The sequence below is a fragment of the Palaemon carinicauda genome, chromosome 8, assembly GCF_036898095.1.
Source record: "Palaemon carinicauda isolate YSFRI2023 chromosome 8, ASM3689809v2, whole genome shotgun sequence".
In the NCBI taxonomy this organism is placed as follows: domain Eukaryota; kingdom Metazoa; phylum Arthropoda; class Malacostraca; order Decapoda; family Palaemonidae; genus Palaemon; species Palaemon carinicauda.
The window spans coordinates 135,562,832-135,586,861 of NC_090732.1; the positions used below are offsets into that span (position 1 = coordinate 135,562,832).

The 24,030-nt window shown below is 40.8% G+C and overlaps 1 protein-coding gene across 1 annotated transcript in view; it reads left to right on the plus strand.

The window, feature by feature from the left end:
- Positions 1 to 24,030, plus strand: part of LOC137645459 (sorting nexin-17-like) — a 169,667-nt gene that overhangs the window by 63,441 nt on the left and 82,196 nt on the right. The window contains exon 4 of the mRNA XM_068378264.1: positions 21,309 to 21,396. Within this exon, the coding sequence (XP_068234365.1) occupies positions 21,309 to 21,396 (88 nt within the window). The remainder of the gene's footprint in view (positions 1 to 21,308; positions 21,397 to 24,030) is intronic.

Here is a 24,030-nt window from a genome sequence, read left to right on the forward strand (position 1 = left end):
GAACGCTTGGGAGCCATTACAGTAGGATTTACAGTAACAAAAAGTTCAACTTAAAAAAGTCGCACACAGCACAGATTCACACACTTAAGAACGTCTACTCAGCGATACGCGGTAACAGAGAGTGGACGATCCAGCCCTGCGAGAACTTAGATGCTGCGGGTAGGAGATGCGGGCAAAACACCAATCACAGGCTAGATAACAAAACTTGAGTTCTGATTCGTCATCTATCAGCGCTTGAACCAATCACAACCCGTCTTACAGTACTATGATGCGTAGGTTACCTACTCATAGAAGATGCCCCGCGCATACCGAACGTACGTAGATTAAGTAAATACCGTAATAATAATAAATAATTATAATAATACTGTACAGTAATAATAATAATAATAATAATGATAATAATAATAACAATAATAATTTTATTAACAACAACAACAATAATAATAATAATAACAATAATAATAATACAGCTTTACGTACGCTATTTTACGCTCTCTCTCTCTCTCTCTCTCTCTCTCTCTCTCTCTCGTACGCTTATTCGAAATGTGATTTTTGCAACAAAGAATATTATTGGATGCAGTACTACGTACGTATACATACAAAAGATTCATGGAAAAGAAGCACATCCATTACATTTGTAGTACAGTAGTAGCCAACAGCAGCCTTACAGTACACCATTCTAATATGGTATGACTGCATCTGATTTGCGTTTCATGTTCGATTTAATTTTACTACGTACTGTATACAGTACTGAATTATCGTATGATCACATTCTCTTTTCGTGTTTTATTTCTTTCTGTGCTGAATTATATATCATATGTAATGCAATGAACAATCAGTAAGAACAGATATTACTAATTACAGTATTAATGGAATTACAGGTAACAAAATATCGTATTTGGTTGTCTTCAGATTTCGCGGTATTTTCGAATTTTACGGAAAATCCGCGATATGTATATATACAGTATATGGGTTATGGGAAAACCCTGCGAAGTGGTGAATCCGCGATTGTCGAACCGCGAAGTAGCGAGGGTTCACTGTATAGACACGGTTTCTTGTCCCAGAGCGCAAGGTCGGTCATGAGAACCCTCTGAATGGAACTCGTTTAACCGTATGCGCCGAGCAGCATAATGTATATAATTTTGCTAGATCGCTCAGCGCCTAGTTTTTCAGGATGTTCGGCACCTCGTCTTTCAGGACGCTCGACGGCGAGCCTGACAAGAATAACCTTTATAGACACGGTTTTTTGTCCTAGAGCGCTAGTCGGCCATGAGAACCCTTTGAACGGAACTCTTTTTACCGTACGCGCCGAGCAGCATAATGTAGATAATTTTGCTAGATCGCTCAGCGCCTAGTCTTTCAAGACATTCGGCGCCTTGTCTTTCAGGACTCTCGGCTTCACGTCTTCTAGAATAACCTATGCAGTATAGACACGGTTTTTTGTTTCAGAGCACCAGTCGGCCATGAAACCCTCTGAACGGAATTCTTTTAACCTTACGCACTGAGCAGCATAATACTTTATAGATAATTTTGCTAGATCGCTCGGTGCCTAGTCTTTCAGGACGTTCGGCGCCTCGTCTTTCAGGACGCTTGGCGCCACGTCTTACAAGACGCTGGGCATCACGTCTGTCAGGACGTTCGCCGCCACGTCTTTCAGGACGATTCGGCGCCACATCTTTCAGGATGCTCGGCGCCACGTCTTACAGGACGATTGTCGCCTCTTTTTCAAGGACGGTCGGCGCCACGTCTTACAGGCCTTTCAGCGCCACGCCTTATAGACGTTCGGCATCGTGCTCTATTGGCCGCTCGGCACCACGACTTTCAGGATGCTTGGCGCCACTCTTCCAGGCGCCACGTCTTACACGTTCGACGTCTAACATTCAGAATGAGGCATGACATTGATCATGAGAACCTTAGCCTTTGTGATGACACTAGTCGATTTGAATGTTGAGATCACCGATCCCTTTTATCATAGACACTTTTAAGAATGCGAAGTTCCTCTAAGTCGAGCGTCTACCTTTAGAGCAACGCGGTGACAGGCGATGTTCTGGCTTTCTTTGACACCAGTAGTCACGACCTTTACCAGACATGTTCTGTTAAACATCGATGTCCTCCGGGTTGTGAAATTTAGCACAACGTCACTACTGCCGTTAGTCCTTTGTCAGAAGAAGACATTGACGATCACTTTTCTTCTTTGACTTTTTGTGTTTTCAGAAGGAGAGGATCCTTAGTCCATTCGTCCTTCAGTTGTTTAAGAAACTCATGAAAGTTTTTCGTAATGAGTTTCCAGACTATTTTCCATCTGTCGCTCCATTTTAGCCTTCCTCTGAATTCTCTTGGGAAGGTGTCAAGAAGTCTCTCTTTTTACCAAGATGGTTCTTACCAGGTATTCAATGGAGCTTTAAGGATGTTTAGAGACTAAATGGTGTCTCAGAAGGACCAAGGATAGGCAGCTTTCGTTTTTTCCTTTGAATAGTCTGGCCTCTAGATCTTGTATCTGGGATACTACTTTAGTTGGAATACAAGAAGTCAGAGGTGTTCGTTTCAGCCTTTTGAGGTTGCATCCTTTCAGAAATAGAATTTCTTTGCACATCTCTGTCTTCCTCTCTTTCTCAGTAGAGTTAATCAGAGAGTTTCATCTGAGTTACCCAAAGGCCACCTAAGATTTGGTTTCAGATTTGGCAAGAAAGGTTTTTCATCTTTCCTTCTTTAGCCACAAATCAAAGGAAGGATCTCCTTTTCCAAATTTTTCTCAGGCTTTTCGAGGAAGACTTTCAGCAGGATAGCTACCAGACTTGAGGAACAGGGCAAAGTCGTCGTACGTCCTCCTGGTCGCGAACGTCCTCCGGGTAGTGACGTCTAGCGTCCTTCGGGACGTGACGTCGGGCTTCCTCCATGACGTGACCTCGGGCTTCCTCCGTGACATGACGTCGAGCGTCCTCCGGGACCTGACGTCAAGCGTCCTCCGGGACTTGATGTCGAGCTGATAGTTATTAAAAGAGAGTCTGACTGCTTTTGCCTTCAGACAGTAGAAGCCAAACTTTACTGCTTTGGACAATCATTGGAAAAAGTTAGGAGCAGACCTTGGTCAGTTCTTCTTCTGAAAGAGGAGTACTTTTTTCCTTTTTTATGGGAACCACCTTTAAGTTTAGCTCCATAGACCTCCCTCCCAGTTCTAGAGAGGAGTCTAGAGTCCAACTGTGCGTGTTTTGGTCTTAGCTCCGCCCCAATACTGTTCACGTATCTAATACTTATGTAACAGTCTACTGCACTCAAGATCTGAGCCTCCCGGTTTAGGGAAGATTGGCTTCTCAGGACTCATTCTTCCGATCTATATGTTGGATCTTCAGATAACGTTGAGCCTTTTTTGAAGAATTGGATCTTCCTGTCTACAAGACGAGTCTCTTCTGACCCCATCTCAAAATGGGGATTCAGAGTCTAATTTTTTCAGGCTTTTACGTCTCTCCTTAGAACAGTGCAAGCCATCTTGAATCTTTCTTTGAGATCCTTGATTTATCTCTGTTCATCCTAGTTTTTATGGACCGGGGCTCATTTCCCGGCCAGTCGGAAGCTAGAAGTTGTTATCCTTTTGTGATATTTCTTCGTCTGCTCCTTTTCATCCTCAATCATTTTGGGACAAGAAGATCTTGAGTCCTTATTTGTCTTTTTCGGATACCATAAGATGCCTTCAGTGGTGGAACGATCCAGTCTATTCCAGTAGGTTCCAACCAAGAATCAGGCATCCTCCAGGAGGTCCCCCCCCCCTTTTTTGGAACAAGGGCCTTAGGCCTTGTGTTGTGTTCCGTTACCTCGATATGAGATGGAAGCAACACTAGACTGTTGGCAAGTCAATACCGATTTACCACAGCATTTTTTTTCTTTGCCAAGCAGGGCGGAATTCACTCGAGGCCCTTTACGGGACAGCGAGGAGTCTTTTTTCTGGGCAAGGAGAAGAATGTATCCTTCTGTAAGGTTCATTCATGGGGAAAAGAAGTTTGGCAGACTATCTCAGTTGGAGAATGGACCTTCCATCGAGAAGTCTGCAAGAATCTGTGGCGACTTTAAGTCGTCCTTATATAGAATTTTTTACAGAGATTCTGGAGTGGATAGTGGACTCTCCTAGGAGTCTTCCTTTTAGAGTAATTTTTCTCAGACTCCTCCCCCTAGAAAGGTACTTTTCATAGGAGCTTTAAAGACTTCTACCTCCAGGATTTATCAATCCATATAGGAGATTTTAGAGAATGGTTCAGAATCAACCCTGTTTTCTCTTCCAGTATCTCTACAGTTTAGTTGCTGTTTTCCTGTTGTCACTTCGAAGGAAGCGCAATTGTGCATCTTCTTTCATCAAAGCCCTCTTAATGAGAGAATGCCTTGATGAAGTCATTGAGCTTCAGCACAGCATTTCATTCCCGTGCTGAAGCTTGGTGACAGGCAAGAGGGCTCTCGAACTTGGGGAAATTGCTCCCCCAGTTCGAATCTAAATTTCTCTCTCATATTTTTCTTTTTCTCAATATTACTTCGACCTTATCCTAATTTCATAAACTTTCTTTAGTCTTGCTTTCCAAACTCTATGAGAAAAATTTCCCTCATTATAATGTGTATATATTATGTACATATATATTTATTATTTTTTTTCTCCTATGGCTTGGATGTTTTTATATCCATTGTAGCCCCGGCGGCGATGTTCATACATCCTTTATTGCTGCCTGCTTTGATGAGTGGGAGGAGGTATCACGGTTGGGAGGTGTTTGCATTCAAAGCTATATGTGAGAGTATTTGATGATTTCAGCCATCCCGAAGATGGTTTGGAACTTTTTGGCGGAACTATTCTCAAGTGTTGGGTCTTCGGAATCCAGGGGAATCCAATGCTTGGGGTAGGACTCTCAGCTTTTGGCCGGAAGCCCGTCATTATAGATATGGGGAGGATGATTCCATAATTTCTTGGTCTCAGTCCTAACAGGCGGGTTCAGCTTACACCTGTGCCTCTATATCTGTTTTGATGCTATCCTTCGGGTAGGGTATGGAGTGGACCATCTGGGAAGTATACTCTCATTGTGCCGATAGCGGAGAGTGCAAATTTCCTTTCCGACGTGTGATGGCCTAACATTCTCGAGCAGGTACATCAAACTAACCCTTTTCTCTCTCTTTCGTCTAATGGATTCTTTAAGGAACGAACCCCCATCCCCTGGATACGCTGACTCTCCCCCGGCACTGTTGACGACCTCTGCTAATGTGATAAGGGAAAGCTCTGTTGATGACCTCGGAACGGGAAAGGACCATTCTACTGATATTTCAAAATCGAGTAATTTGGGTAACACGAGGAAACTTCGAATCCTCCATGTTGCACAAATTTTAATAGAGACAAATTATGATGATCTATGTAAAGCATTTGAATGCTATGGATGCATAAAAGAAATAAGGATGAAACTTGAAGCTGAAACTTGGGATTCATGGATATCTTATAGTAGTTATGACGAAGCATTTAATGCAATAAGTAACTTGAATAATATTAAAATTAATAACTTGAATGTCGCGGCTGCTCTCTGCAATAAGGTACCAAAAGATTTGGATGTGTTTAGGCCTGCCGATTGGTTGGAAAAAGACGCAGATTTAGTTATGCCCTCCCAGAGAAATCCAAAACCACCGATGTGGTTTATAGCTGAATCAAAGGGGGTTACAGGGAATTATTTTAGAATATACAAATTGATTCAGAAAAAAGTAGGAACTATTGCACCAGGCGATATATCTCGTTTCGGAAAAAATAGTTTCCTTATCCATGCCAAATCCAGTACACAGTCGGTGATATTGTCCAATATGAAAATAAGTAATGATGACATTAAGTTAGATGTCAAACCCCACCTAAATTTTAGCTACGGAAGGGGCATAGTTTTTAACAGAGATCTATATGATTTTACAGAGGAGGAGATACTGGCCATGTGTCCATTAAATGTATGGAAAGTTCATAAAGTCCCAGGTACATCAATGATAATCCTTACGTTCCAGGATGCTGATGTACCTTTTCATATTATTATCGAGAACGAAAGGATTAAAGTAAGACCCTTCAAGCAGAAGCCATTGCAATGCTTTAATTGTTTTAAATTTGGGCACCCGTCCAAAGTTTGCAAAAATGATAAGATGTGTGGTATTTGCTCCAAATCTTACCATGGAGAGTGTGCACTTGGAGCCAGGTGTTTAAATTGCAGCTCGAATCACAAATCCACAGACAAGAGCTGCGAGCTATATAAGTTGGAGGAAGCTGGCCTCAACAAATCAAACTTAGAACATATAAGTGTGACCCATGCCAAAAGACTATTAAATTAATCAAATACATATGCTAAGGCATTAAAATCAAACCAACCTAGCGCTGCCAATAGCTCAAAAAAAAGTATACTATCTGACAAAATGTCAAATAACGAGGTAACCATATTACCTCCTGAGGCTTTACCACGGTGTATTAACACTAGGTCATTGCCCATTGCTGTACAGCCTTCAGCCACCATTACAAAAAATAATACAAACCTCTCTCAGGCCATGTCCTTGCCTGATCTGATGGAGGTTCCACTTAAGACTAACTTACCTGATGCACCTGTTGTGGGAAAGGTGCAAAAACCTCGAATCCCACCATCTATTAATCGTAAAAGAGAGAGACCAGACCTCCATCTCTCTCTCCACCCTCCACTAGAAACGTTAAGGTTATGACATCAAATAAATTTGATGTTTTGTCTGTTGATGTTTCTAATGAACCAGAAGATGAACTGAATAAATCAGAAATTCAAGTTGAGGTCCACCATCCACCTCAACAAATAGATAAAAAGAATACAAAGAAAAACACAAATGTAAAACCCAACATAACAAGACCACCTCTGAAGAAACCTACAAGTAATAATGTTAGATTAAAAACTGCTAATGGAAGGCCTCATCCAAGATGTCTTCCAGAAATAATCCATAGTTTTCTCCTCCATTTTGCAATGGAACTGTCAGGGTTTGAGGGCGAAATATGAAGAACTTAAGCTCCTAATTCATGAGCATTCTCTCATAATTGTATGTCTACAGGAAAGTATGCTTGATTCTAACACTCCTAGTCCTCGAGAGTATGTTAGCTATAGAACACCATATACTGTAATCAACAAGCAGGGAGCCATGGCGGAAGTCTCATGTACATTCGTCGAGATGTTCCCCAAATACCTATGTCTATGCATACAACCCTGCAGGCAGTTGTTGTACAAATTGATATAGGGAGAAAATATACAATATGCTCTCTGTACTTACCTCCAAATGATAATATTTTATATGATGATTTAGCAGAAGTCATTCAACAACTCCCTCAACCTTTTCTCTTACTGGGAGATATGAATGGTAGACATCCTTTATGGGGTGATGTTTTGGCCAACACAAGGGGCAATATTACCTCATCAATTGTGGAGAATGAGGATGTGGGGCTCCTTAATACAGGAGAGCCCACGCACTTCCATGTTCAGACAGGTACTTTGTCATGCATTGACCTTTCAATTGCAAGCTCTAACTGCCTTCTTGATTTTGATTGGAGGACATTAGATGATTGGCATACTAGTGATCATGCACCAATCATTATAAACACCAACAAGGGTCCGCCTTTGCAAAGATCGCCACGTTGGAATCTAGACAAGGCAGACTGGGTTAAATTTTCTGAGCTTAGTGAAATCGAAGGGAGAGCAGAACAGTTTGAAAGTATTGATGATGCCATAGACCTACTGAATGGAACTCTTCATACAGCAGGAATCAATTCGATTCCCAAAACCACAGGACTATTCAAAAGACGACCAGTCCCGTGGTGGTCCTCAGAATTAACAGCCTTGCACAGAGCCACCAGAAAATCCCTGACTAGATTGCGTAGACGCCGTACGGATGAAAATTTGATATCATACAAAAAGTGTAGAGCACAGTTCCGTCGTGCCATGAAAGAAGCTAGACGCCAATCTTGGGTGGCTTTTGTTTCCTCCATTAATAGTAGAACACCACCATCTTCTGTATGGAGGAAAATAAAAAAAATTGCAGGCAAATTTACCCCGAACCCACCTCCAGTGTTGAAAGTGAATGGTTAGTTTGTGACTGAAGGAAATGAAGTTAGTAATGCCCTGGCTGACCATTTTTCAAATGTATCGTGCAAGAGTGTAGCAGCTCCTGGTCACCAGTACAGGAGCATTGAAGGAAAGAAAATTTTAAATTTTGCAACAGGAAGGGAAAAATCGTATAATTCTCCTTTTACTGAAAGAGAACTTGATTCCGCACTCGCTACTTGCAACGATACAGCTCCTGGACCCGATGGAATTCCATATGCAATGGTTAAACATGTACATTTTAATACAAAGTTATTTATTTTAAGTATTATTAATAGAATATGGCATGATCATAGTTACCCAAGTGTTTGGGAACTAGCCATTATTTTAGCCTTTTTAAAACCTGGTAAGGACAAGTTTTTAGCAGCAAGCTATCGACCTATTGCATTGACTTCGTGTTTATGTAAAATCATGGAGAAGATGGTCAATGCAAGGCTGATGTGGTACCTTGAAAAGAAGGGTATTTTATCACCAATTCAATGTGGATTCAGAAAAATGCACTCAACAACTGATGTGTTAATACGACTTGAGTCTTCTATTTGTGAAGCCTTTGCTTCCAAACAGCACCATGTGACAGTATTTTTTGACCTTGAAAAGGCATACGATACCACATGGAGATATGGTATACTTAAAACCATTCATGAATTGGGATTGAGAGGAGAGCTGCCACTATTTATTCAGGCATTTCTTTCACGTAGAGTTTTTCAAGTGAGAGTGGGGGAAACTCTATCAGAGAGTAAGTGTCAGGAAGAAGGAGTTCCTCAGGGTAGTGTACTGAGTGTAACCCTTTATGCACTAGCAATTAATGAGATATCCTCAGCCATTCCCCAGGATGTTCTCTCAACATTATTTGTGGATGATCTCTCAATATCATTTGCTGGCACTAGAATGGCAATGGTTGAGAGAAAAATCCAACACTATTGATAAAATTATCCAGTGGGCTGACATGAATGGATTTAAGTTCTCGACAAGTAAAACTACCATTGTCCATTTTTGTCGTATCCGGGGAGTACATCCAGACCCGGATATATACATTAAAGGTCAACGGATACCATGTGCAAGAGAAGCTAAATTTTTAGGTTTGATATTTGATTGTAGGCTTACATGGGTTTCTCACTTAAAAGCGTTAAAAGCTAAATGTGTTGAAGCTCTGAATATCTTAAAAGTATTGTCCCATACGTCATGGGGGGCAGACCGCAATACTATTTTAAAATTATACAAGGCCTTGATTTTTTCCAAAATTAGTTATGGATGTGAAATATATTCTTCAGCCACCCCAAGCCGGTTAAAAATATTAGACTCGATACATCATGCAGGTATTAGATTGTCTACTGGAGCTTTTAAAACCTCGCCTATCCCAAGTCTCCTTGTTGATGCTGGAGAGTTACCTCTAGACCTTTACCGAATGTCTTCCATTATTCGGTATTGGTTTAGATTGCAAAGACTCCCTAACTCTCTAGCCTTTCAGACTGCAAGCCTTGTAAGACACGCATCATACTTTGAGTTGCACCCAAAATCTCCTCAACCTTATGGCTTTCGGGTGAAACGATTATTAATTAGTCTGGATATAATTAGAAATAAGGTACTTTCATTCAAGGTATCATCAACGCCTCCATGGAAGTTACCAGAGATACCTTTTTGTAAATATTTTATTGGAGATAAGAAGAATATGTCAGACCTAGAAGCCAGGTCTCTTTTTAATGAACATGTTAAAGAACATAGAGGATCAACTTTTATCTATACTGATGGCTCCAAATCTGATGCTGGCGTTGGATTTGGAGTACATAGTAATGGTTTTAATTGTAGAGGTGCACTTCCTCTTACCGCTTCCATATTTACTGCCGAACTGTATGGCATATTAACCGCTATTGAGAAAATAGCGTTGGAGAAGGAGGGTAATTTTACAATTTTTAGTGATGCAAGGAGTGTCCTTCAAGCTATAAAAGTTTTTAATTCTAAAATTCTAATAACCCTCTAGTTTTAAAGATTTTAGAATGACTTTTTATTATTGGGCGGAGAGGTATAACAGTTCAATTTTGTTGGGTTCCAGCACATGTAGGTGTGTCTGGGAATGAGAAGGCAGATTCACTGGCTAAGAAGGCTGCATCCGAGTTGCTGCCAAGAAGGTATCCCATTCCCTGTAATGATTTCTTACCTGACATCAAGAAATTGGTTTGCAAAAAATGGCAACAGCAATGGGATAGCCTAGATGGCAATAAAATGCGAGAGGTAACAAATGACATATCTCCTTGGAGGTATAATATGATGCCCCGAAAATGGGAAACGTCTCTTTGTCGTCTCCGTATTGGTCACACTCGGTTGACACATGAGTTTCTGCTGAAGGGCCAACACCAACCGTATTGTGACGACTGTTTAGTACCTCTAACAGTAAGGCATTTGTTGACCGAATGCCCCAATTATAACAACTTGCGGAATAGATATTTGTTTGAGGCTCGAGGTGAGGGTGGCAGGTTCATCCTTGCCAAGATTCTTGGAAATGATGTGTCCTACCATGCAAGTGGCATTTTTAGATTTATTTCAGAAGCAGGTCTTCTGAAAAAAATTCAACTTATGACATTCAACTTTCATGATTTTAATTGAATACTCTTTTATTTTTTATTTTATTTTATTTTTTTATTTTTGTATACATAAATTAAATGTTACCGGCGTCAATGACCTTAGATGTCAGGATGCCTGAAAACTTTAAATCAATCAGTCAATCTTTCATCAAAGGATGCAGGAGCGTGTTTACGGATGTAGTCAGGCACAGTATCTTGCCTTTCGTTTGATAAGTCCTTCAGGAACTTCTCAAATTGTTGGAAACATCTAATCAACAATGACTCGCCAGTTTAGAGTTTGGTTATAATCCTGAAGTTCCTTATGAGTGACTTGCATTCTTCTTCATTTTTAGGACCTCACGATGATTCTTGTTTTATTAGTTCCACGACAACTATAAGTATCAGTGGATTCATGCGTTTTGTAAAACGTTGACTTTCGAGATAACGAAGCTATCTGTTCATTGCAGTTAGGCTTTCTCACCAAGAATGACCACCCTTTTCAACCTTAATCCAAGGCTTTTGAGTTTGCGACTCTGTCGGATATGGTTGGAGAAGGGTTGAAGGGAGTCCTATGTCCAGTAAGAACCCTGTAGTTCTTTCTGGGCAGAATGAAAGAGTTACGAGCAAGTCGAAGCTCTTTGGGGCTTGATTAAGTAGCCCTCGTTACAGATGTCAAGAATGTCCTTTCATTTTTCATCAGACTCTTATAGGAGAGGCTCGTGCGATTTACAGTGAGACTGGATGCATGCGGGACCCAAGCAGGCAAGACTAGGCGTGTGTTTTCTCCCACTCATTCTACATCGGAGATCGCTAACCCTTTAGAGGAGATCTGAGCGGAGGAAACGCAGAAAACTCTTCATGTAGCAGATCTTAAAAGATTACTTGCAGTTCTGGTGGACTTATTGTGGCGGGATGTTGCAACGACAACCCTCCACACCCTTGAATCTTACTTACTGACAATTGTCTCCACAAAACAAACTTTCCCCTGACGTTATCCAAAACCAGACTCTTAGACAAAAGGACAAAATAAACCAAACATAACCTTAAAACTATATTTTGTAATATTAAAACAATCACTAAAAAATCACCAATCATATACCATAACCAAAAAATAATCACAACTTAGTACTACAATCTTAACCTACTGTAATTGGAAAACACAAAACTTAAAACTAAAATTTCACTTCAACCACAATCTAAACGTAATTATCATATATGATTGTGAGTGGACACTTTCGTCCACACCAGGGCCAACAGTCTTTAATAGCCCAATATCACAAATCTGCAGGGACTGGAACACTGTCAAATATTAATACACAATTGCACTAATCATCATCATCGTCATCATCATCATCATCATCATCACCATCACCAATACTCCAAACCAATTCCTTCAACCGGGCGGGATCGTTACAGCATCTATTTCATCAAGATCCACAGAGCAATCCAATCAGGTCCTTAAACAATCCAGGTCATCAATAATTCATTCCAAATCTGAGCAGTCATATCAAATTCCTTAAACAAGCCAGGTCGTCAACAATCAAATTCACATAGATTTCTCCCCAAAGGAGGAATCACGGCCTGCCAAAATAAAAAAGAAAAACACTTACGAACACTCCTAGCTAACTAAACTATCGCACTATAATCAAAGATAAATAAAAACTGTTCCTATCATTCACAATCACGACAAGCAAATATAAACAAAACTGTACTTACTCAGAAAATCAATAATCACTTCCAACGCTGGTAAGAAAAACATAAATATAATCCAGCATTCACACACGCAACTGCCTTAAGCTGCAGTCAAATCAAAAAAAGCATTCTCCCAAGACATTCACCACTGTCGTAACCTAACTAAAAACATAAACAAACAATCTCATTTAAACCAACAGTCTTTCTCACCACAAACAATCGATACACTAACTACTTTCGCTCGCTAACACAATCAATCTCTCTCTCTCTCTCTCTCTCTCTCTCTCTCTCTCTCTCTCTCTCTCTCTCTCTCTCTCTCTCTCTCTCTCTCTCTCTCAGAGGATTTTGCAGAAAATAAAACAAAAATAAATCCTCCACATTCCTCCTCCCTTACTTTGCCAAATCCTTCTCACACAACACTTACAATATTTTTTTCATTACCCAGTCGCTGTCGGAAACGGGACCTCTACTCCGAGTAACTGGGCCTCCATATACTCTCTCATTCACTTCTTCCTTATCACAATCATTCGCTACATTAACACTATTCTTATCTAAATCCCTATCATCTAATATATCATGTACAATCCCATCTACCGCGTTCTCGTTTGGCCCTATAATTACACTCATTCCTGTAAACAGTTCATCCATTTCATCATAAACATTCTCAACTTTAGCATAAGATTCATTCATGCTACTTATCATTCTCCTGTCTCTCATTCTTGCATTACTGTATTCATTTTTTTTACATCATCTAACGAAAAGCCACACACACTATAAGTATCATTCATACTCAGCCACATTTCATCTGTATTAATACATTTATCTTCCACACTCACTTGTACATTTACACCCTTGTCATACCTATTCGTATTCTTACCTATACCTATAAATTTCCCTTGCACTTTCTCCTCACTTAAAACTTTCAAACGCCTCTTTTTTCCTATATTCAACTAACACTAATTGTTTATTTTCCAGCCCTAATTTCTCATGCATACTAGGTTCATACTTGCTCATTTCCAACCAATTACTCATCCCATTCTCACAAACATTGATCCTATTCCTTCCACACACACAGGAGGACTCACCCAGCTGAACCCTCTTACACTCTAGTTTCCCGAACATCCTGGCTGACTTACTCCCTTCTTCCTACATACCCTAGCTACATGCCCATCTGCACCACATTCAGTACATTTACCCCGCGGCTCCTTGCACATTCTAGCGTAATGACCATCCTTACCACAATTACCACAAATCACATTCATACGATTCCTACGACATCCACTCGCTACATGCCCAGTCATACCACACCGATAACATTTTATCCCTTTCTTTTTCTTACACTCGCTAATTCTATGCCCTACCTCACCACATCCAAAACAAGCACCTAGAGCCCATCTACATTCTTTCTTCTTATGCCCTATTTTCCCACATCTATAACACTTCTCTTCACGGATACAACTACCTGACCTACCTTGCGGCGCACTAGCACTCCTATCCCTCCAAACCTGATTCCCTTGCCTAAACCCTTCATTTGTTCTTACAGGTATTCCCACATTACTCGCCCTAACACTCCTATCTACTACACTATCAGCTACCCTCATCAGTCCTCTCATAACAGCATCTCTAAAACTAACAAATTCTGACACATTTTCCTCCATTCCAGTTCTTATACTCACAGATTTACTTTCTTTCATACATCTATCCAACTCGTAATCCTCAACTATCTCTAAAATATCATCCTATGTCAATCTTTCTTTCGTCCACCTCATTTTCTCCTTCCGTTTCAAATTAACAAACTCAGCAACATTCTCGGGTACAGTAGCTAAAAACTTCTCCATTAACTCCTCATTCTCATTTATACCTTCATCCCCATACTTCTTCCTAGCTAAAGTTTCCAACCTACATACATACGTCGATATCGCTTCTCCTGCATTCATCCGTGTTTCATCAAAATCATTCTTACGCTTAAACTTCACACTCCCTTTCATACGTTTTACCTGCTCAATTATTCTCTTTTTCACACTTTCATAATCAACGTCACCTACACTCATTATCACTCCATACATCGTCAACAAATACCCAGTCAAATATTCTCCTAACTCCCTAGCCCAAACTCTTTTACTATCACCATACTTATCCTGACAATACCTCTCATACTCCTTGAAAAACTCGTATACATCCCTACTACTATGCTCATTGAACCTTTCACACCGAGGTACCTCTCTCATAAACACAGTCTTACACATATCACGTTCATTCTCACTGCTATCATCACTGCTACCTTCCTTCTTGTTTCCTACTTCCTCGCTAGAGTATAAAGAATCTAATTCCATACTCCTACTCCTATCCTTGATTATACTCTTCCTAGCCCTTTTCTTACTCACCACTTTCACCCATTCACGATCATCCTTGCTCTCATCCTGACACTTTTTCTTCTCTTTCTTTACATCACTTTTACCTTTCTTCTCATTCTTCCTATCACATTTCGGTTCATCCTTACTCTGCCTAATTCCCTTATCTTCAATCTCACTATCACTATTACTATTGCTATCACTATCACTTCCTTTCCCATTATCACTAACCTTAGCCTTCTCATCCACTATCAGCCCATTACCCGAAGCTGAGGACACTGCTCCGACTGCACCTCACCCATTAAAGTTTTCATCATCCGCATGACTTGCCCCATCATAGCTTCTAATCGGTTCTCCATTCGTTCCTCATTCTCTTTCATCCTCATCTTAAAACATTCTTCCACTTTCTCTACAGTTTCCTTCAACTCCCTAAGCTCCTTCTGCATCGCCTCATTCTCCCAGTTCAACCTCTCATTCTCTACTAGCAACCTCTCCTCGCGCTCCTTACTCAGCCGCAATTCCTCCTTCAAAACCCTTAATTGCTCCTCCATTTTTCATCAACCTTATATCTAATTCCTAATCCTAATTCAGTCCTTTGTCCAACAGTCCAGCTTCCAATCCCACCTCGGCAGTCCCTGTTCGGGTGCCAAAATAATGTGGCGGGATGTTGCAACAACAACCCCCACACCCTTGAATCTTACTTACTGACAATTGTCTCCACAAAACAAACTTTCCCCTAACGTTATCCAAAACCAGACTCTTAGACAAAAGGACAAAATAAACCAAATATAACCTTAAAACTATATTTCGTAATATTAAAACAATCACTAAAAAATCACCAATCATATACCATAACCAAAAAATAATCACAACTTAGTACTACAATCTTAACCTACTGTAATTGGAAAACACAAAACTTAAAACTAAAATTTCACTTCAACCACCATCTAAACGAAATTATCATATATGATTGTGAGTGGACACTTTCGTCCACACCAGGGCCAACAGTCTTTAATAGCCCAATATCACAAATCTGCAGGGACTGGAACACTGTCAAATATTAATACACAATTGCACTAATCATCATCATCGTCATCATCATCATCATCATCATCACCATCACCAATACTCCAAACCAATTCCTTCAACCGGGCGGGATCGTTACAGCATCTATTTCATCAAGATCCACAGAGCAATCCAATCAGGTCCTTAAACAATCCAGGTCATCAATAATTCATTCCAAATCTGAGCAGTCATATCAAATTCCTTAAACAAGCCAGGTCGTCAACAATCAAATTCACATAGATTTCTCCCCAAAGGAGGAATCACGGCCTGCCAAAATAAAAAAGAAAAACACTTACGAACACTCCTAGCTAACTAAACTATCGCACTATAATCAAAGATAAATAAAAACTGTTCCTATCATTCACAATCACGACAAGCAAATATAAATAAAACTGTACTTACTCAGAAAATCAATAATCACTTCCAACGCTGGTAAGAAAAACATAAATATAATCCAGCATTCACACACGCAACTGCCTTAAGCTGCAGTCAAATCAAAAAAAGCATTCTCCCAAGACATTCACCACTATTGTAACCTAACTTAAAACATAAACAAACAATCTCATTTAAACCAACAGTCTTTCTCACCACAAACAATCGATACACTAACTACTTTCGCTCGCTAACACAATCTCTCTCTCTCTCTCTCTCTCTCTCTCTCTCTCTCTCTCTCTCTCTCTCTTCAGACAATCAAAGAAACTCAAAGACGTACTAAGTACTTTTGAAAAGGGCGAGTGATAACACAACCCTTACAGGCTGACCTCGGAGCCCGCCCTCGCAGTTTTTGAAGGGTAGACCCCAGGAATCTTCCTCTTTCAAAGAAACAGTGTTAGCCAGAATTGTCTAGAAGGCTTTTTCGACTCTGAACGATTGGATTCTCAAGAGAAGGAACAAGAACACAACCTTTTCCTTCCCCATACGAGATTGGCTTCTAGATCCAGTGTGTGGTACGAGACTGGGGAGGTTCTCGGTTTGGAAGTTCCTTCCTCCTCCCAGGGAGACTTCTCCAACTCGTTGACGCCTCGCGTAGATCAGCCATGACTAAGGCTAAGGTGATGTGGTCCACGTCGGAGATGGATCACTTGCTGAAGGGCATCTTCAGAAGAATCAAGGTCTTCAGCTTGATGGACTGGACTCTAGGAGTCCTCGCAGACGTCACAGACGATAAGAACGAGACACAGATGCACCTTTTTGCCTGTCTCGATAAAGCCGTGAGGGATGGGCCGGTCGAACTCACACCCTTTTTTCTCAGCAGGTATTATTAAGAAAGACCTATGCTGTTTCTTTCCTGTCGTCAGGATTGACTCTCGCTCAGAGAGCAGAGCTCTTGTATGCTCCCTTGACCAAATACCTCTTCCCTTCAGAGCTAGTGAAGGACTTATCAGCAGCTCTTACGCACAAGCAACGCAATATCTGATTATAAGGCCTGCGAGGAAAGTTCTTCCGGCTAACTTTTTAGCCAGGAAGGAGAAGGAAGCTCCTCCCACACGTCAGCCCTTTCGTGGGAGAGCCTTTCTAGAAGAGGACAGAGAATGGCTGCTGGAGGGCAACCTCGTAACCCCAAACATTAACCGAAACCCAAAAATTGAACTCATTCTCCAGACACAAGTATCCCACTACTGGCAGCAGCTCTTCAAGAGCAGGTAAACCAGATGCTGTCAAAAGCAGCAATAGAATTGGTAGAAGACCCCACGTCAGAGGGATTTTACAACAGACTTTTTCTGGCACCCAAGAACTCGGGGGATTGGAGACCCATTCTGGACGTAAGTCCACTGAACTAGTGTGTGAGCAAAGTCAAGTTTGCTATGGAAATATCTGCGTCAGTCCTAGCAGACTCCAGACTATGTGACTGGATGGTGTCGATAGAAGGACGCGGTTTTTCTTGTCTCAATTCACCCGAACTACAGGAAATATCTGAAATTTTTACATCACGCTACAACTTTTCAGTTCAGAGCACTTTTGTTTTGGACTAAGCATGGCCCCTTACGTTTTCACACGAGGGGTATTGAACGTGGCTCTCTAGTTACATCTGGAAGGGGTACGAATTTCGATGTACCTGGATGACTGGCTAATCAGAGCCAGGTTATAGGAAAGTGTCTGGAAGATCTACAAGTGATTTCGTCTACGTCCACTTCAGTTCCATCTGTCTTGTTATTGGACAAGAGACCAAGACCTAGAGACGTGGATTCCGATCCCTCTGGGAATCAGGAATCTGGGGAGTTGGTGGTACTACCCCAACAAGTTACTAGAAGGTTTTGAACTTCATCAAAAGAACCCTGACCTAGTGTTGTATTCAGACGCATCAGACGTGGGGTGGGATACAACACTGGGCTATGGCGAGATCTCGGGTCTATGAGAAGACCATCAGAAGAAATGCCAAATAAACGTGAAGGAACTGGTGGCCATTCTTCTAGCGCTAATACACTTCCAGGAGGAGGTCCAAAAAAAGTTAGTAAAGGTCAACGCGGACAACACCACAGCGTTGGCCTACATCAGAAAACAGGGAGGCACTCGTTTGGATTCCCTTTACGAGGCAGCAAGATCTCCTGCTGTGGACAAAAGCAAACAATATATTTCTGATAACCTGCTTCATAGAGGGAGAGAAGAATGTCAGAGCGGATCTTCTCAGTAGTGGAAGACAGGTTCTCACGACAGAATAGACCCTGCTTCACGAGGTGTGCAGCAGGCTTTGGAATCTGTGGGGAGAACCATCAATAGACCTCTTTGCAATGCAGAGAACAGGAGGTTACCTGTTTACTGCTTTCCAGTCCCAGACCAGGAAGCAGTGGCAGTGGACACCTTCTTCATGGAGTGGGAAGGACTAGGCACGTACGCCTTTCCCCCCATTCAGGATCCTACACAGAGTCATGAAGAAGTTCAGGGAGTCGTACAACGCCCGCATGACCATGATAGCTCGGTTTTTTGGGCTCATGAGACCCTGGATCACAGAAGTGATGGAGTGGCTAGTTGACATCTCCAGGTCGTTATCCTGTCGGAAAGATCTTCTCAGACAGGCACATATAGATAGATTCCTTGAAATCTCCCCGCTCTCATCTAGCTGCCTTTCGACTATCGGAAAAACTGGCAAGAGCGAAGGGCTTTTCGAGGAAAGCTACAAGAGCAATTGCGGGAGTGAGGAAAACGCCAACAATCAAGGTGTACCAATCTAGTGGGACGTGTTCAGAGAATGGTGCAGAGTTAATAACATTTCCTCTTCCAATACCTCTCTAACTCAATTGGCAGATTTTCTGCTACATTTAACAACACAAAGAAACTAGCAGTATCAACCATCAAGGGATACCGCAGCATGCTAGCCTCCATCTTCTGTCACAGACATATTAACGTGTCTGGAGACAAGGATCTCTCGGACCTTTATAAGATCCTATGAGACCGCTTAGAGGAAGGACAACTCAACCCCATCTTGGAATTTGGATGTAGTCCTGATGTTTTTAACCTCGAGCAGGTTTGAACCTCTTGACAAGGCTCCATGGAAGGTTCTGACTTAGAAGATCCTATTCCTGGTTGCGTTGGCGACAGCCAAGAGAATAGAAGAATTGCAAGCCACTAACAAAAAGATGGGCTTCAATGGCGAGAATGCAATCTGCTCTCTACGACAAGGTTTTCTCCCCAAGAATGAGAATCCTTTGCAACCATGGCCCAGATTCTCTACCATTCCAGGGTTATCTCATTTAGTAGGATGGGAAAAGGAGAGAGACCTTTGTCCAGTAAGAGCCCTAAAAGATTTTATCTGCAGAGGACCAGAAACCTGAGAGGACAGGCAGATAACCTCTGGTGCTCGGTAAATAAGCCTTCGCTACCCTTGTCAAAGAATGCACTGGCATTCTTTATCGGGGAGAAGGGAAGCTCACCGGAGTTGTGACGATAAAAGCTTCCCATTCCTCAAAGTCAAAGTACACGAAGTTAAAGCTGTGGCAACTTCGATGGCTTATAGGCACAAGAAGTTTATAAAAAACTATTTTGGAAGCGATATTCTGGCGAAGCAATTCAATCTTTGCAGATTGTTACCTAAATAGGTACAGACCCAATATAAGGATTGTTGTTCCCTGGGTCCGTACGTTGCCTCCGGCGCCGTACTTGTAGAAGGTACTATTGCCTCTAACCTATAACCTTGTTTTTACCCTTACCTTTTCTTGAACTTGTTCTCATAGGTCGTCTGTGAAGGTTGTTACAACCTTCCACGGCCTGGGCTGCAAGTCTAGGTTAGGTTTTATGGAATGTGTTAATGGGTCAGGTGGTCAGATCATTGTCCATGGCTATGCCAGGATGGTAAGGTTGGTGTCCAGTCATGTTAAGGTCAAGGACTGTGTGACAGCCCCACAGTGACTTTCTACAGCCCCCTGGGTGGATCGCTGAGTCTCTCAAGGAATGCAGGCAAATGAGGCATAAAAACCTATGAAGCCAGCTTCCTTATCAGTTATGCCAGGATAGCAAGGGTGGAGGTCTAGCTGCGTTAAGGTCGAGGACCTTGTGGTAGCCCCACAGAGACTTTTACAGCCCACTGGGTGGATCGCTGAGTCTCTTAAGGAATGCAGGTAATGAGGCAGGATAACTATGAAGCCAGCTTCCTTATCAGGTAGGAACCAGATTATTGGTACAGCTAATTTGTAGCTATTAATAATTATACGAATTCCCGACGGGGTTGAGGTTTTCTAACCCACCACCAATTGTGTCAGTCAGCTATTTATATGTAACTACCAGGGAAGTTACATATTTAAAAATATTTTTATTTAAAAATAAATTTTTAGATATACTTACCTGGTAGTTACATATATAAAAGGTCCCTCCCTCCTCCCCTCTGAAAACAGGGGCATGGAATTTCTGAGGACTTATGGAAATGGTTCCGGTTACCTAGTTAGAGGGCGCACAGGTATGACCACCTGGCCACCTGGTCGGCGATTGCCGCAAAATTGGAATTTCTGCCGTGCGTGCGAAGAATCGGCGGGATTAAGCTATATATATGTAACTACCAGGTAAGTATATTTAAAAATTTATTTTAAAATAAAAATATATTTAATACTAAGTGGCAACTTAAGAATAATACTTGTCCGAAGCAAAAATAAAAAAGTATCACCACTTTTGCTGCATACTGTACAAGAAAGACCATAGTGGTAGTTCTTTAATAGTTGGTTGGTGTTTTGGGCACTCGGTTGTTGTATTAAGATTACTCCAGAAGTAAGTTACCAATTACCAACTTTAGTAACCCCAATTGAGTGGATGGTGATGAGTGTAGGAGCTAATATTTTTCCTGAATTGCTAAAGGGAAATAATGAATGATAGGGTGGGTATTCATATGATTGAAAAATTTTGTTTATGATGTTAGGTATATAAAAGTCTTGCACAAAGTCTCTACTTAATATCTTCTCAGTCTTCTAAATGATGAAAATAATACTCCACCTCTTGGATGTACGAGCAGTAAAAACATTAAAAGTAATAAGTTTTGTATACCATATATAAGAGAAAAATTATAGTAAATATTTGTTCATTAAGCTGTTAAAAAAAAAAAATGATCATGCATTTACTTTCAGAAAATATGCACCCAGATTCATCTTCCTAATGAGCTGGTCTACTATTTTGCCCTTTTCCTAGTGAAGAAAGAAGAAAATGATCTGATTGGTAAGTATTCTCTATTATTGGTCTTTACAGTATTTGTTCCTACATGAATACAATATGAGTATAATTTCAACATATGTGGAACTGTTGTTGAAATTTATAACAAGGTGTCGTTAGTTTTCTGACTGGTGGCAGAGAAGCCTTGCCCCCTCATCAGCATGCAGTGACCACTTTAATTTCAGCCTCAGAACAGTATGGACATACTCAGTGCTAAGCAAAGCGTGGTTGAGTTGTGCTTATGAGACAACAGGATCTGGATCCGTAATCTCTGTGCCCTTTTTAGTAGGCGGCATGAATGTTTGCAGTCATAACCTGTAACGATTGCAGGTTGTGGCCTTCTTTGTAGTGATTTAATGAAGAAGGCTAAGCAGTATTATTGGGCTTTGGGGTCTTTTCCCAAACTGAAGAAGTCTTCTGCCTCTCGCTCCTTGCCCTACAGAGCTTGAACTGCTGTGCCATCTTCGGCTTTTTCTAGACCCAAGTTTTCTGGAGAAAAATGGAAAAAGGAAAGAGATATTAATCTACCTTCTGGGGAAGCTTTAGGTGAGGTGATTTTATCATCTTCCCCCAGAGGAGATGATATTGCAAGCCCTTTTAGAAGTGAGCCTACTGTTGTAGTAGGTGATGATGACATTTCCAGGAACCTGGATCTAAGGACCTTGTGACCCCCTTAGGTATCGATGGTATGCCGTCTGTAGGGAAACTGCTGAATGTCTTGGCCTATGCTAGGACTTCTGCTACTGTGCCTGCCCTGTGTGCTACCCTACTTGCAGAGAAAGCATTGGATGTGGCACCCATCGACTGGTCTTGGTCTGCCGAAGGAGGTCATCAATCCTCCCGTTTTGTGTATTCTTCACCACCAGCTGATGATTCCTCAACAACAACTTTTGGCAAGGAGAAAGGGCGACCACACACTCCTCCTCCTCCTCAAACAGATAAAATATTCACCACAACCATTTCAAGTGACTTATTCGCATTTTTAATCTCACGGTAAATTTTGACAATATGTTCGAAAGGAAGATTTTTATTTTCTGTTATCATTTATGTACATAGTATATTTACAAAATATAGAATACTATCTCATTAGAAAGCTTATTTGTTCGGCTAAACATTAAAAGATAAATATTGTTTTTTTTCTATTAGCATTTTCTTGTAAATATCACTAAAATCTTTATTAATATTAATTCATTTTGATATTTTTATATATTTTAGAATGTATATAATTATTGTATTGAGTAGCATGCAGTTATTCTTCACTGAAATTAAACATAAATTAAATTTCTTAACATAAACAACAAAGTCACTTTAACTATTTGAATGGAGTTATTCTTTTTCGTAATTCATGTTTTATTAACAATAAGTTTTTATATAGTTTTCATTTACTGTTATTAGAGATACCATTACAGACAATAGTTATGGCAGGTTGAGTCTGGCATTACAACTAGCAACCAGACATTTGTATATTTAAACATCTCTCTCTCTCTCTCTCTCTCTCTCTCTCTCTCTCTCTCTCTCTCTCTCTCTCTCTCTCTCTCTCTCTCTCTCTCTCTCTCTTATTTTTACAGTAATATTGGGATTAAGGGGAGTGGTTATTGTGTAACAACAGAATCCTAGTTAACATTTTGAATGCTGTCTATAAATCATGATTATACTGTACATGTTTTTCCAGTATCTTGTTATCCTATGCACTGTCAGGGTGACACACCAGTTTTTCCACCTACTGGAAACATGACTGACTTAATAACTAGATGCTTGTTTATTTTACTTTTATCCTGCAAATTCAGAACTGTAGGCTATTGAGAGAAAATCAAAGAATAAAACAATCATAGGTCATCCATATCCTGCAGATCAAGACTTGGGAAGATACCAACACAGCACTACCTACAGTATTTTCAGTGACATTTTTATTTCATATTAAATGAACTTGATTTTTGGTTTTCTCCATATTCATCATCATCATCTCCTATTCCTATTGATGCAAAGGGCCTCAGTTAAGTTTCGCCAGTCGTCTCTAGAGCTTTTTGATCAATACTTCTTTCATCTTCCCCTACTTCACACTTCATAGTACTCAGCCATGTAGGTCCGGGTCTTCTAACTCTTCTAGTGCCTTGTACAACGCAGTTGAATATTTGGTTAACTAATCTTTTGGGGAGTGTAAAGAGCATGCCCATACCATCTCCATCTACCCCTCACCATGATTTCAGCCACGTATGGCACTCTAGTAATCTGTCTTACTGTAATTGTTCAGTGGCCACTTTCTTCTTGGTAAGGGTAGAAGAGACTCGCTATGGTAAGCAGCTCTTTTAGGATAAGGACACTCCAAAATCAAACCCTTGTTCTCTTGTCTTGGGTAGTGCTATAGTATCTGTACCATGGTCTTTCACTCTCTTGGGTAAGAGTTCTCTTGCTTGAGGGTACACTCTGGCACACTATTCTATCTTATTTCTCTTTCTCTTGTTTTTTTAAAGGTTTGATAGTTTATATAAAAATATTTATTTCAATGTCGTTACTGGTCTTAAAATATATTTTTTTTTCCTTTCCTTACTGGGCTATATTCTCTGTTGGAGCCCTTGGTCTTTTAGCATCCTGCTTTTCCAACTAGGGCTGTAGCTTAGAAAGTAATAATAATAATAAAAA